Source organism: Lepidochelys kempii, chromosome 5 (assembly GCF_965140265.1).
Source record: "Lepidochelys kempii isolate rLepKem1 chromosome 5, rLepKem1.hap2, whole genome shotgun sequence".
In the NCBI taxonomy this organism is placed as follows: Eukaryota; Metazoa; Chordata; order Testudines; family Cheloniidae; genus Lepidochelys; species Lepidochelys kempii.
In genome coordinates, this window is record NC_133260.1 from 110144676 (window position 1) to 110159731 (window position 15056).

The 15056-nt window shown below is 42.5% G+C and overlaps 1 protein-coding gene across 2 annotated transcripts in view; it reads left to right on the plus strand.

Moving 5' to 3' along the window:
• Nucleotides 1-15056, plus strand: part of CCDC171 (coiled-coil domain containing 171) — a 235035-nt gene that overhangs the window by 88075 nt on the left and 131904 nt on the right. For both annotated transcript variants that reach the window (XM_073345441.1, XM_073345440.1), the window contains 3 exons: nucleotides 1121-1321; nucleotides 10878-11045; nucleotides 12913-13101. In XM_073345441.1, coding sequence (XP_073201542.1) covers nucleotides 1121-1321; nucleotides 10878-11045; nucleotides 12913-13101 — 558 coding nt within the window. The remainder of the gene's footprint in view (nucleotides 1-1120; nucleotides 1322-10877; nucleotides 11046-12912; nucleotides 13102-15056) is intronic.

Below are 15056 nucleotides of genomic sequence, written 5' to 3' on the forward strand. Positions count from 1 at the left end.
GTACATGAGACAGTTATTCTACCAACTTTTTTTTTTTCTCCTATTAGGCACTCTTTTGATATAGTGAACCAGGTTCTGTGCTGAGTTACAAGGTGTAAATCTGTAGAAACTCAGTTTAATGTGCAACTCAGCACAGAACCTGGCCTAGTATTTCTTCATGATAGAGCGTGCTTAAAGAAAGATGCCCAATTCTTGGATTTGAATATTTGTATTAAGAAAGTATATGAAAATACAATTGTGATGAGCACCTTAGTAAACAACTGATTCTGTACTTCACAATTAGACAAACATGATTTTATGATCTAAAAATCTATAGGCAAACATTTCAACTAAATGCTTTCAATATTCAGTATTAAGTTGATTTGGTCATATGAATTTGGTGGTTTCAAAAGGTGTCAGATTTCCAGCCCTGGAAGTAGAAGTTCTCTGTTCACAGAAGAGGTAGAGCATGTGTCTCTGTTCTCACCTAGCAGGCTACCTGTTAGTGTAAAAGTCTGCTGAGATTTTGTGCTGGTTGGTACATTCGTACCAACTGGTACCATTTCTGATTGTGATTTCTGTGATATGGGCACCTGTCCACTGGGAATTGAACTGAAAACACCAAAATCATTTCACATTGACCACTAAACATGAAACAAGATGATAACAGCCCTTGGTTGCTACCAGTCTGGGCTGTATTGGAACCAGTGATCTACAGAAGAAAAGTACGGTATCCTTTTACCAGAGCCACCCAGTTTCTTATGTCTACAGGAGGTCATATCTTTACATTGTCAGATTTTCAACTGATGGATCACTGTGTACTCTCTGTAAAGAGACAAACCCAGCCCCAAAAGGAAGTAAGTTGTAACATGGAGATTTTGACTTTGGAGATGGATTAAAAAGGGAGAAAAAGGAATAATCCTGTAGGACTTGTCTTTTTGCTCTACACTTTTCCTCTACTCCCAGAGGAAAACAGTGTCAACTTTTAATTTCAGTCTATCATTAGAAGTAAGCAGATGGTTGTTTTGACAATATATCTCCATATAGACTTTTGCTTCCAAGGATACTGAACATTAGCTGAGATAATGCTATATGGGATAAAACTGTTACCAACCTTTCAGTTTGTGTATCTATTCTGTAGGAAGTTCAGGATAACCTGGCTGATGCCAATGAAGAGTTAAATCATCTACGCACTAAGTGTGCAGACAGAGAGGCTTTAACAGGCACTTTAAAAATGGAACTACAGAATGTACTCCACTGCTGGGAGAAAGAGAAAGTCCGTGCCACGGAATCGGAAAATGAAATCCAGAAGCTTACCAGGGCTTACCAGAAGGATACTGAGGTATTACCAGAGACAAGATGACTGTCAAAAACAGCCTTTATTTAATCTTAGCTTTGTACATTTACATACATCAGATGGTTGCTTTATGTCTTACCATATGTATCAGCAAAATATGATTTTTAAGATACATATTTTGAAATGTGTATTTAGTATCTACAAAATTTTCAAGTGTCTTAATTCTCTTTCATTCCATTTTATAAAATGAGTTAACAGTTTAACCCTTCTGGTCATTTACATTTTAAAATATCTGTCTCTTAGCAAGCATTGTTTAGGGCAAATGAATTTATTTAAAGAATCATGCCTGGGGTGTACTGGGTTTTTTTTGTTACTTAGTTGAAAGTAAATATGTACATTTTGTATTTGGAATATCTTGGTGTTAATTACTGATTCAAATAGCAACCCCTCCCCACTCCAAAAATAGCAAACGTGGAATTGAGGTCATTTTGTTCCCCACTACCAAACTAGTGTTTCCTGTGCTTCTTTGGAGTGATTGCACCTGTACATTTCATTTCAGGTGTGTGTGTGCCCAGTGCCTGAGGGCCAGAGACTTTCTCTTAGCAGTACGGATTAGGGAGGCGCATTCATCCTTAGCACTTTTGCACCACTGCACAAGGATATAAAGGGGAGATGCTTAGTCCTCCCCCTTAATTCCGTCTTATCACCCATGATCGGTAGTTGGAATGCGGCAGACTGTAGTCAGAGTTCTCCCACTTCGTGGATTTTTATCTTCCTCCTGTAAATAGTAGTACTTGTTAGTGTATGTTTTCTTTATTTTCTATTACAACTTTGAGCATCTGATTCCTAGTATACAAAGGGAACTGGTACTGGGATATTTTTCGGTCTCTGGGCTACAAGTCTTGTGTCAGCTTCAAAAAATCTGAGCTGGTGAGTGACCCGCATTCCAGGTATCTAAGGTGCCTTGAAGAGGGTCACATTTGAGTTCATTGCAAGGTCTGCAGACACTTCAGATCCCAGACCAAAAAAACAAAAAAAAAAGACTGAGATGAGACTGCATTACCTCCTTATGGAGGCCACCTGCATCCACCTTCTGAACCTTTCCTCTTGGGGCAGGCTCTGAGTACTTCTACCTCTGTTAGGAGTGCCCCTCTGGACACTGCATCAGATAATAGGCACTATTACCCTTCTCTGGTGCTGAAGAAGAAGCACAGAGCATCAAAGCAGCATTCCCTGAAGAAGCCAAGCTCCTCTAGAAGTTTGAGGTTCCCTGTACTGTCCACTAGTAAACCACTGGGAGATAGAGTATCTTCTGGAAAGAGGTACTCCCTGATACTGATTTTCTTCGCAAGAATTGTCAACTTCAGCTCATCAAGGATTGTCAACCTCCACTGCAGTTCTCACCCCTTTGATGCAATAACAGCATCATCATGGAAATATCTTGGTATGGAAGGCACTGGAATTATATATAGCACCATGGGACCTGCTCTTCCTCGTGACGCTGGATTCTCCAGTAGTACAGGAGACAAAACAGCTAGTAACAGCTGGTCCTCGGGCCCTGTCTGAGACAAGTTCAGTCTTCAGTGCCATGGCGACATCTTCATACTATCCAGTGATTCCTCATCCAGTATAGTCCAGAGGTAAACCCATCATGTTGTTCCCTGTACTGACATCTCTGGAGAGACATCTTAGCACCTTGGCACCATCTGATACAATATCTCCATGGTCAGACAGCTCAGGGTCCTTCTTGGAGTCTAAGATCCTAGTTCGTATGGCCCTAGCTCCTGGGAGAGAAGGAGACACCTTTCTTGTGAGGATTCCACTTCTGATACCCCCTGGATTTTCTGAGACTCCTATCCTTGGGATGGTCATGACTGGGGTTCTATGGCTGACTGAAACCCATTGGGCTTGCCTCCCGACACCAGATCCTCCCCGGTACCTTCTTCATATAGATCCCCAAGCAGACACAAGGTTAGCTCCCATGAAGAGGCCCATGATGTTATCCCCAGTATACCAAGCCAGAACCTCAAGACCAGCCTCAGATTTTAGAACCTCAATCTTCTTTGCACTTTTCTTCATCACCTGACAAGGGTGTGGAGTCTGAGGTTTCTTCACCTGTTCAGGATCACTACAGGGCCTACCTAAAGAGAGTAGCTGCCTTGATATTCAGGAGAATTCCCATAAGCTGGTGGACATACAGGGTTGGCTCTACCTATAAACAGAGCCATTCTAGAATCTACAGAATATTTGTGGCAACTGCCATCCTCTCTGTCTCTGACAGCTAAGAAGACAGAGGGAAGGTACTATGTCCCTTCTCAAGGTATGCACATTTTTACACCCATCCTTCTCCAGGCTCCTTAGTTGTCTTGGTAGTGAATGAAAGAGTGCATCAGGAATTGCCTTCTATCACAAAGGACAAAGATGCAAAGAGACTAGACCTTTTCGGTAGAAAGATTTATTCCACAGCTGGCCTACAGTTTTTTTAATGCTAAGTAGCAAAATACTGGCCAAATACAACTTCTCTTTCTGGGACAATGAAATGAAGTTCTAAGACAAATTGCCAGATGATGCCAGGCAGGAATTCTAGGTTATTTTAGAAGAGGGAAAACTGGTGGCTAGGACCTCTCTGCAAGCTGCCTTTCATGGGGCAGATTCAGCAGCCAGAGCATGGCATCTACAGTAACTATGCACAGATGTTCATGGTTTCAATTGTCTGTGCTCCCGCAGGAGGTCCAGCAGACTATCCAGCATCTCCCCTTTGAAGGTCCTGCCCTGTTCTCATAGAAGACAGATGATAAGCTCCACAAACTCTAGGATTTGAGGGCGATGCTGAAATCATTGGGAATTTATACTCCTTTCCTTAAAAGAAAGCAAATTCTATCCTCCGTCTCTCCAGAGGTACCCGCTTGTCCTGCCTAAACAGCCTGACCATTCTGGGAAAAGGGAGGAAAAACCAGAGGAGGAGATGCCCACCACCTCAGTTTTCTTCTACTGCAGGTTCTTTGAGACAGTTGGGAAATCCCCAAGCAGTCTGTTTGAGTTTCTTGTCAGGGACAGAGTGCCAGATCATTATGTGCCAGTTTCTCCCTCCTCGAAGATTATCCCACTTTCATACATGCTCAGACCCATATTATTATGGATAGATGGGTTCTAAGTACTTGGGGTCAGGGATACACTTTGCAGTTTATTTCTAACCCTACCTCCCATCCCCCTTCCCTATCCGTCTGAGGGACCAGTCTCACGAGGCTGTCCTCCTCCAGGAAGTCCAGTCTCTCCTTGATTTGGCAGCTATGGAAGAGGTTCCCCCTTTCCATGGAGGGAAAGGCTTCTGTTCACATTACTTCGTGATTCAAAAGGCGGTCTCAGAACTATCCTAGACTTGCAAAATTTTAAACAAATATATACAGAAAATAATTTTTTCATGGTCAACCTAACCTCCATCATCACCCTGGATCCTGACAACTGGGTACACTGCTCTCAATCTGAACGATGCACATTTCCATGTTGCTATCCATTTAAGCCACAGGAGACTCCTAAGACTTCTGGTCAACAACATCCATTATCAGTTTATGGTCCTGCCCTTTGGCCTGGCTGCTGCCCCATGAGTATTTACAAAATGCATGGCAGTCGTGGCTTCATTCTTACGGAAAGCAGACATGCAAGTATTTCCTTACTTGGACAACTTGATGGTAAGAGCAAAAACAAAAGGAGAAGGAGTACTTGTGGCACCTTAGAGACTAACCAATTTATTTGAGCATAAGCTTTCGTGAGCTACAACTCACTTCATCGGATGCATACTGTGGAAAGTGTAGAAGATCTTTTTATATACACACACACAAAGCATGAAAAAATACCTCCTCCCCCCCCCCCCACTCTCCTGCTGGTAATAGCTTATCTAAAGTGATCACTCTCCTTACAATGTGTATGATAATCAAGGTGGGCCATTTCCAGCACAAATCCAGGGTTTAACAAGAACGTCTGGGGAGGGGGGGGGCGGGTAGGAAAAAACAAGGGGAAATAGGTTACCTTGCATAATGATTTAGCCACTCCCAGTCTCTATTCAAGCCTAAGTTAATTGTATCCAATTTGCAAATGAATTCCAATTCAACAGTTTCTCGCTGGAGTCTGGATTTGAAGTTTTTTTTGTTTTAAGATAGCGACCTTCATGTCTGTGATTGCGTGACCAGAGAGATTGAAGTGTTCTCTGACTGGTTTATGAATGTTATAATTCTTGACATCTGATTTGTGTCCATTTATTCTTTTACGTAGAGACTGTCCAGTTTGACCAATGTACATGGCAGAGGGGCATTGCTGGCACATGATGGCATATATCACATTGGTGGATGTGCAGGTGAACGAGCCTCTGATAGTGTGGCTTATGTTATTAGGCCCTGTGATGGTGTCCCCTGAATAGATATGTAGTCACAGTTGGCAACGGGCTTTGTTGCAAGGATAGGTTCCTGGGTTAGTGGTTCTGTTGTGTGGTATGTGGTTGCTGCTGAGTATTTGCTTCAGGTTGGGGGGCTGTCTGTAGGCAAGGACTGGCCTGTCTCCCAAGATTTGTGAGAGTGTTGGGTCATCCTTCAGGATAGGTTGTAGATCCTTAATACTGGGAGTGGCTAAGTCATTATGCAAGGTAACCTATTTCCCCTTGTTTTTTCCTACCCTTCCCCCCCCCCCCAGACGTTCTTGTTAAACCCTGGATTTGTGCTGGAAATGGCCCACCTTGATTATCATACACATTGTAAGGAGAGTGATCACTTTAGATAAGCTATTACCAGCAGGAGAGTGGGGTGGGGGGAGGTATTTTTTCATGCTTTGTGTGTATATAAAATGATCATCTACACTTTCCACAGTATGCATCTGATGAAGTGAGCTGTAGCTCACAAAAGCTTATGCTCAAATAAATTGGTTAGTCTCTAAGGTGCCACAAGTACTCCTTTTCTTTTTGCGAATACAGACTAACACGGTTGTTACTCTGAAACCTGTCATGGATGGTAAGAGGTTGATCCAAGCTCCAAATAAAACTCAGTCTATACATCCAGTCCGTCTTCAATGTTCTGAGCCTGTTGTTCAACGAGGACAAGTCTGTCTACTTCCCAGTTCAGAGCAATCCTGGATTCTATAGTAGCTGGTTGTTCCTACCTCAAGCCATTTCCACACAATATTAAACTTTTCTACAGATCTCAAAGCCCATACAGTCACTACAGTAAGAAGCTGCCTCAGGCTACTGGGACACATGGCCACCTGCATGTATGTGTTTCAGCATGCCAGACATTGTCTCAGAAAGCTGCAGAGCTGATGAAAATCCGTGTACTCTCTGGCTCGTCACCTATTGGACATGCTGATTTGAGTACCTGCAGGAGTACAAGCCTCATTGGTCTGGTGGATAGGTCCCTCTCTTACCCACATTGATTGTGATTACAGATGCTTCTTCTCTAAGCTGGGGAGCTCACTTAGGAAACTTAGAAACTCAAGGTCTGTGGTCTCATCAAGATTTGGCTGGCCACATAAACCGTGGGCATTGTGGGCTATTCATTGTGGGCTATTCATTGTGGTGTGTTGAGCTTTTCTCCTTCATGTCAAGGGAGAGACCCAAGTCCTCCTGGACAACACTGGCGATGTATTGTGCAACAGGGAGGGGCCAGTCAGACCGCCTCTGTGAAGAGGCGATAGATCTTTGGAAGTTTTGTGTCACTAGTGCAATACATCTCTAAGCCTCCCATGTTCCTGGTGCTCAGAACTGTCTGGCAGATCACCTGAACAGTTCATTCAGCAGAGATCACAAGTTGTCTCTCAGGTTGGATATTGTCAGATACCTTTTAAAAATGAATGTGGAGGGGTCCCTGACATAGACCTGTTTGCTGCTCGTCTCAACAGAAAGTGCCAATTCTTTTGTTCCAGGGCAGGTCATGGGCAGGGCTCTCTGACAAAATTCTGTATGCCTACCCTTCCATTCCGCCCCACAATCCATGTGCGGGAAATCCCCCTTCTTGTGTCTTGGTCGTCCGCACTGCCAGCAGACAACTGGTCTGGACCCTGTGGGAGCCCCTTGGGTGTCCTCCCATTTGTTCCCTGAGCCCTTCCCAGGCAGGTTTTCCCTGGGCCTTCTCCTGGTCTCCATGTCCCTGCTCGACCACCCCTCCTTCCTGGGGAAGTCTGCCTCTGCATACTCCTCCATAAGCTTTATAGCCGACTCAACCGTATTCAGTTCGTGTCTCCTCACTCACACCTTTATGTTCTCATGGAGACTCTGTAAAAACTGCGTTAGGACAAGTGTGTCCATAATCTCCCCCACTGTCTGGGCATCTGGCCTCAGCAGGTGGCCCAGTCCATTAACTTTTGGGTGAATGCCCGGGGCCACAACCCCCGCATCCACCTCGCCGACCAGAACTTTTGGCGGTACTTCTCCAAGGACAGCCCCACCCGATCCAGTCTGGCTGCCTTTACCACTTCAAAATTCTTGGCCTGCTCTTCACTTAGGGCCATGTAGGCTGCTTGGGCTTCGCTGGCTAGGTAGGGAGCCAGTCACAGGGCTCAGGTTGCCCTGTCCCATCCAGCCCCAGCAGCTACCCGCTCAAATGTGCCTAGAAAGGCTTTGGGGTCATCTGTCAGGCCCACTTTACATAGTCCTAGACCTGGCACCTGCCACTCCCTCCCATGGGACTCACCACTTTCTGCAGGAGTTTCTGTTGGATGACAGCCTGCTCCCGAATGAATTCCTGCAGTCTCTTCTGCTGTTCTGCCTGCCAGGTGAGCAAGGCCTGTCTCTCCAGCTGGTGGGCTTGCTGAAGACTCCGCATTGCTTTCTGCACCACCTCCTGCTGCTTGACCAGCCATTGCAGGGTTTCCTTCATCTCCGGGCGGCCAAACACTTGCTCTGGCACAAGATCCTGGCCAAGCCCCCACATGTAGCAGAGTGCAGCAGGGCCCCCGTGGCTCCTGCCTCTGCTCAGTCCACAGAGTCACTCAGACTTCTGGGGTTAGTAACCACTGGTGCAGTTTATTCACAGACTTGTTACCACCACCGTTTCACCATGTACAGTTGGCCTTTCACCATCTGCAGGCAGGAGGGAGGGAAGCACTACCTCCCTGCTTCCACTCCCTGCCTTTTCACTTTCTTTCTGCTCTCCCCTCTCCCAGCGTCCTTCCTCTGAAGCATTTATACAGCCCCAGGCTAATCAGGCGGCAGCTGTCTCTGCTTCCCCAATTAGGGCCAGGTTACCTCTATCCAGCTCTAATTTATTGCCCTAAATGGGAGCTGGAGTGACAGAAGGCTGACTCAGCAAGCCTTTGCCCAGCACCTTGTCGCACTGGAATATTAGTTCTTCAATCCTTGTTCTGAAACTCACCTCCAATTTGAACTGCTTGTGAGTCACATGGCATGGAACGGACATGTGCAATCAGTTGAAGAAAAATGGTTATTAATCTCTTCTGTAACTGTTGTTGTTCAAGATGTGTTGCACGCATCCATTCTGTGACCCACCCTCCTTTCCCTCTATATTGGACAGGGCCAGCTCTACTGTTTTTGCTGCCCGAAGCAGCGCGCTGAATTGCCGCCACGGGCGGCTGAAGATAGAGGTTGCCGCAGAATTGCCGCTGCCGCGGAAACGCCCTAACGGCACACGGGCTGCTGCCCCTTGCAGATTGTCACCCCAAGCACCTGCTTAGAACGTTGGTGCCTGGAGCCGGCCCTGATATTGGAGTTTCTATGCAGTCAGATGGAATTGAGGAGGGTTGAGGGAGGCCTCACCCCTTTTTTACCATCATGCAGCAGTGTGAAAGTCCTTTGGGCTCATGTGCTGCCCCAATAGGTATCACTAAGGAAAAAAATCTCTGATTCTGGTTCACTGGGCACGCACACATCTGAAGTGGAGTGGACATGTGCAACGTATCTTGAAGAACAACAGTTACAGAACAGATTAGTAACTGTTTGTTTTTTCTTTGTGTATTGTGTATTTTCTTTGTGATTGTGGTATGCTATATGTGGTAATTGCTTCATGAAGCTTTACTTCAAAACTAGATTTCCTCATATGGTTGTTTACTGATCTTAATAAGTGCTTCCTTTTAATTTTCTCCACATAAAATAGTTCTGCATTAGCTGTATCAATCATATTCTTTATCTCAATTGTTCTGCATATTGAGCTCATTAATCCAGCAAATATGGTCACAATTGCCAAACTGAGTAAAAAGGAAACATTCTTTCCACCCTTCTTACAGTCTGGGATTTAAATTGCGTCCACATGAAGCAGTTGGAACTGTTCTACACATCAGATAGTGATTAAAGGAAAGGAAACTAGAAGCCTGCCTGTATTGTAAAGTCAGCATGTCTACTTGTGGTTGAGATCAAGATGTGAGAGTTGATTCTAAGTCTTGGGATTTCTTTTTCTCACCAAAGGGATGATTATCATGCTTGGTGTATCACAGCCCAAACAAAAAGGAAACAATGGTGACATGGTTAAACTATTCCCAGGGAAGTAGAAGATTAGGTTGTAACATTTTATAAAATGTTTTGTTGCTTAAAAATCTTACAAACAAACAACAAAATATACCCAAATGTAGTTGGAGAAGACACAGTAATAATTGCTGTTGCTCTGGGGGTGGGGTTAGGGGAAGATGCGGAGAGTCCTGAATACCTTTATGAAGTCTCATGATTTCTTGACTTAGTACCTGATCCAATACCCATTGCTTTCATTGTGCATTGTTCCATTGGCTAAATGGGCTTTGGATTAGAGCCCTAGTTGTGGTGTTGGAACCATCTTTGATTTGTCTTAATTTTAAGATGCTAAACTTCATAGATGGACTAAATAGATGCACAAAAAGATTCTGATCACACCCTGGTGTGAATAAGTACTAACACTACCGGTGTCAATTCAGTATGCTATAGTGTAAAATCCAATGTAAATGAAATCAGGATCAGGCTTGTAGAGTTTAACTGCTGCTCATAAAAACCTGTTTTGTACAGTTATGTGTTCACATATAATCCATGTATAGAACAAACATCAAATCAAATTATTTCTAAAACAGAAGCACATTTTTAAAATAACCTAATTTGGTGTTTGTATAATCAAATTTTGTGCTGCCATACTAATTAAATTTTTGTTCGAGTATATACTGTACATGTTATGTTATGCTATGTACTGGAAGCAGGTATAATCTGTACGGAACTTCAATCCAGTGGAATAAGTGTGTGTGGTGGTGGGGAGAGATGTTAAACATTAGTAAAATGACCAGTAATTTCATATACTTAGTTAAAGAAATGAAGGAATCAATTCTGCAAATATTTATTACAGGTCATGGTATTTACTATTATGAGGATTTTAGGGCAATATGTATTTATACATTATATCTGGTTAAACTCAGTTTACAAAATCTTCTTTTTCTCTTCTGATTTTTGTAAGTGCATTTGGGCACATATTAAGAATAGTTCTATTTAAATTGAAATAGAATTTCAGAATATGAGTAATTATGTCTTTTCAGATCTGTACAGAACACACAAGATTTGTGTGTATGATGTATCTCTATAGAGTCTAATATTTAGGGTCTAGAGCTAGTCGAATATTTATATACAACAGTGATTTTTTCTTTTTTTGTCTCACAGGAGAAGCTAACCTTCCTCCATACTTTATATCAGCATTTGGTAGCAGGCTGTGTGCTTATAAAACAACCAGAAGGCATCCTGGATAAATTCTCCTGGCCTGAGCTTTGTGCAATCTTGCAGGAGAATGTTGATGCCCTGATCTTAGACCTCAGCAGGGCTAATGAGAAGGTAACTGTCCTTAGGCGCCAGATACCTCTATTAAATTCAGTGACATTTGTCCACATCACAGTATCATTAAAAGGGACTGACATTCATCTTATTTCAAAAAGAATTTGGACTTTAATAATTCAATACCATTAATTATGGCTTGTCTACAACTCAGTTTGATGCCATTGCTGTGGGCATGTAAATGTGACTGAAGTCTCTAAGCTCCACTTTCTGTGCAGGACATGCTAATACTACTAGCCAGTATTAACCACAGGGACCTAATTAAAAGAAAATAAATTAATCTTACTGATGAAGCAATTCAAAGAACTTAGTCATTTATACTAATAAACCAACACTTTATCTTAGCATAAAAGAGAAACAAAATACAGGGGCATCATCTTAAAACCATTTGCTTGTGAATCAAAATCCTGTTTTTAGAAAAATGTAATTATTTGGTTATGGCATTTATAGTCTGAAATATAATTATTTAGGAACCACCATTATGAATTTAAAAATTATAAATATTTGTTTTGGGGGACACAGGATACTTTTATGGGTGATTTCATAAAGCTAAGTCTGTTCAAAAGAAACATATTTTTCAGAAATCTGTTTTGTTACAATAAATTAAACTGGCTCAGCAGACTAACATATGCTGCTCCTAAGGATTTCCATTCATGTTCTGGTTCCATTGATCGGGTCAGCACTATGTTTCTGTGGTCTAGAAGAAAGATTCCAGATCTTGGCTATGCTGACATTTGCTCTTGAGGGACAAGAAGGGGAAAACTTTCATGAGTTTCTCATCTGTTGGAGTTATGAACACTCTCTTGGCTCAAATTCAAGAACAGGGTTGCTTACAGTTAATCATTTTGACTCTGCCTCTATTAGTAAATATCCCAGCAGTCAATGGAAAACATTAACAGGGTTTGGTTAGACAATGATGTGGATCATGCAGATTAGACATGGAGGAAACACCTCCCTTCTCCTTTCAGAGGAAAGAGAAAAACAACAAAATTACTGGTAGTTTTTAAGTACAGTAGTTGAGATGGGCCAGCAAGTGTTTTCAGTGATATTTCAGGGACATCAGTTTCTTAGAATTTAACAGACAGTGTTGTCTGCTGCATTAGAACTGCTCATCTCTTAACAGAGATTTTTCACCTGCAATTCTCTAAAATGTATAGAAAAGAATATTGACCATATGTTTAGATTTAGTATTGAAAAATGCAGGCATGCCTATTTGAGATAATTCGTAAATGAAAACACAGTTCCATTTAGCTTTAATAGAAGTTGCACGGCTAAAGCCTTGATCGCTAAATTATACCCCTTAATCTGCTCATTGAAATGCATCATAAAATTAACAAGCTTGCCTGTGAAAAGAGGCATCATGTGTACTGTAAAGCTCTCTTAAATTGTATTAATGCTCAGAAAATACAAGTAATGCTTTGGTTTTCAAATAAAACATTACATAAAAATGCAACCTCTGATTTTCATTATCACTTAACTTGCTGTATGATTATTGTGCTAGGATTATTAATTATATAGCACCATAATTGTTCTCTGCACATTTCAAAACAAATAAGATAAGGTTCCTGTCTAGAAGAATTCTGACATGGACCCACATGAAACCTGGGCATCTGTTCAGCTACAGGAGTGTATAGAGATGACAACATTGATGAGATCAGCATAGATTGGATTTTTGGAAGAAGTGGGTTTTAAAGACAGATTTGAAGCAAGAGATCTGTGACATGCTTATCTTTTTAATTCTGTGCTGTCTGAAGAAAATGCAATCAAGGTCTTCTACCAAAAGAATCTCTCTTTAAAGTAGGATTTAAAACAAACGCGAAGGTGCATTTTTGTTTAATTAATCTTTTTTAAAATATCTTTGATGCAGATATCTCATCTAGAATATATTTGCAAGAACAAGTCTGATACCATGAGGGAACTTCAACAGACCCAGGAAGACACTTTTAACAAAGTGGCTGAGCAGATGAAAGCACAGGAAAGCTGTTGGCAGAAACAGAAAAAGGGGTTGGAGCAGCAGTACTCTGGACTCCTTGGGGAAGTTCATGCAAGGGCACAGGTACTGTACTTGTTCCAGAAAGCTCTAAATGACTAATTTTTTTCTTTAAATATTTAGTATATTATTTCAGTATTTTGAGTTTCAAACCAGTTTAAAGTTGCTTAGGAATTTGAGTATATATTTTTTTATTTTAAGTATTTTTTATTAACAACTTTTACTTACTTTAGGAAATGAATTACTTTCTGTTAAAACATTCCTGAAATGCATTGCTTAATTAGATCCTGCAGTTGGATTCCCCCCATCCCCTTCCCCCCCCAGCTTTTTTTTTTTTTTTTTTTTTTTGAAGAGGTTAAAGCTATACAGTGAAAAGATATATTTCTTTGTAGAATTACATAGAGCCCCACTTGCTTTTTCCAATATGGACCTCCCCCTCCTTCTGAGAGTTTGTAGAATAAAAGTGATTTGAATTCACTGTGTAATGGAATTAGGTATATAAATTCTGAACCCAGGAGCAAATTAGTAGTTGCGGTAACAATGTTAAATAGTGTAATAGTCCCTTTTGTTTCATGCACTACAGTGAAACAAATAACTGTGACTTGAGTTATGTGCACTGAGCTTGAAGTTTAATGTTTTTATGAAAGGTTGAAGACTGTCAGCTCTGGAAACTGAAGTTCTCTCTGGGCAGATAAAAGCTACACACGCTGACATGCCAGTGTGCCTCAACCGTCACCAGGATGGTCCACTTCATGTTGAGATGGTTCTTTGATCTTTTAGCTTTTTACTTCTCTATTGAGACTGAAATGTTAGGTTTTTTCTCCTCTTTCTTTACCAAGTTGGATGGGACTCAGGTCAGTTACTTGAAGGTAGAGGTCCCAGTATCTCAGTGCCAATGCAGTCCGTCACCTTCCTCTCAACTGTCCTGCTGTTGTGGTATGACTGAAACTTTCCTGAGAGGGAGTTCAGCTTTTAAAAGTTTGGGAAATGCTGTGTTATGCCAAATTCAGGATGACTTCTTCCTGTTTATGAATAGGACCCTACGAAATTCACAGCAATGAAAAACGCGTCGCGGACTGTGAAATCTGGTCTTTTGTGTGCTTTTACCCTGCACTACACAGATTTCACAGGGGAGACCAGGGTTTCTCAAATTGGGGGCCCTAACCCAAAGGGAGTTGCAGGCGGGTCACAAGGTTATTTTAGGGGGTTTGTGGTATTGCCACCCTGACTTCTATGCTGCCTGCAGGGCTGGGTGGCTGGAGAGCAGCAGCTGTTGGCTGGTGCTCAGCTCTGAAGGCAGCGCCTCACCAGCAGCAGCGCAGAAGTAAGGGTGGCAGTACCATACCACGTCGCCCTTACTTCTACACTGCTGCCTTCAGAGCTGGGCGGCCGGAGAGCGGCAGCTGCTGACTGAGGGCCCACCTCTGCAGGTAGCAGCACAGAAGTAAGGGTGGCAATACCATACCGTGCTGTCCTTACTTCTGCGCGGCTGCTGGAGGTGGCCCTGCCTTCAGAGCTGGTCTCCTGGCCAGCAGCCACCCCTCTCCAGCTGCCCCCTCTACAATAACCTTGATGCACCCCCTCCCCCAGCACTCCTTTTTGGGTCAGGACCCCTACAACTACAACACCATGAAATTTCAGATTTAAATAGCTGAAATAATGAAATTTACTATTTTTAAAATCCTATTACCGTGAAATTGACCAAAATGGATTGTGAATTTGATAGGGCTCTATCTATGAATGAGCAGGACAAGAGGTAAATGCAGGGTGTGAATTCTTGTTCCTGAGCCCAAGGTGCCTGTATTTCCTTCTACTCCATCCTGTGTAGTCACACCTATCTGGAGTGGGTTTAAATCTCTGTCATGGCAGTATGGTTGCTTATTTTACACACACTTTGCACAGATATAAATGACTACAAGCTGCAAGGCAGTAGAGAATCAGGCCATGTTCTACACTCCTCAGGGTTCTCCGTGACTGTATCCTTGAACATTGACGATGGGGGGTTGCTCTTAGCCCTGTTT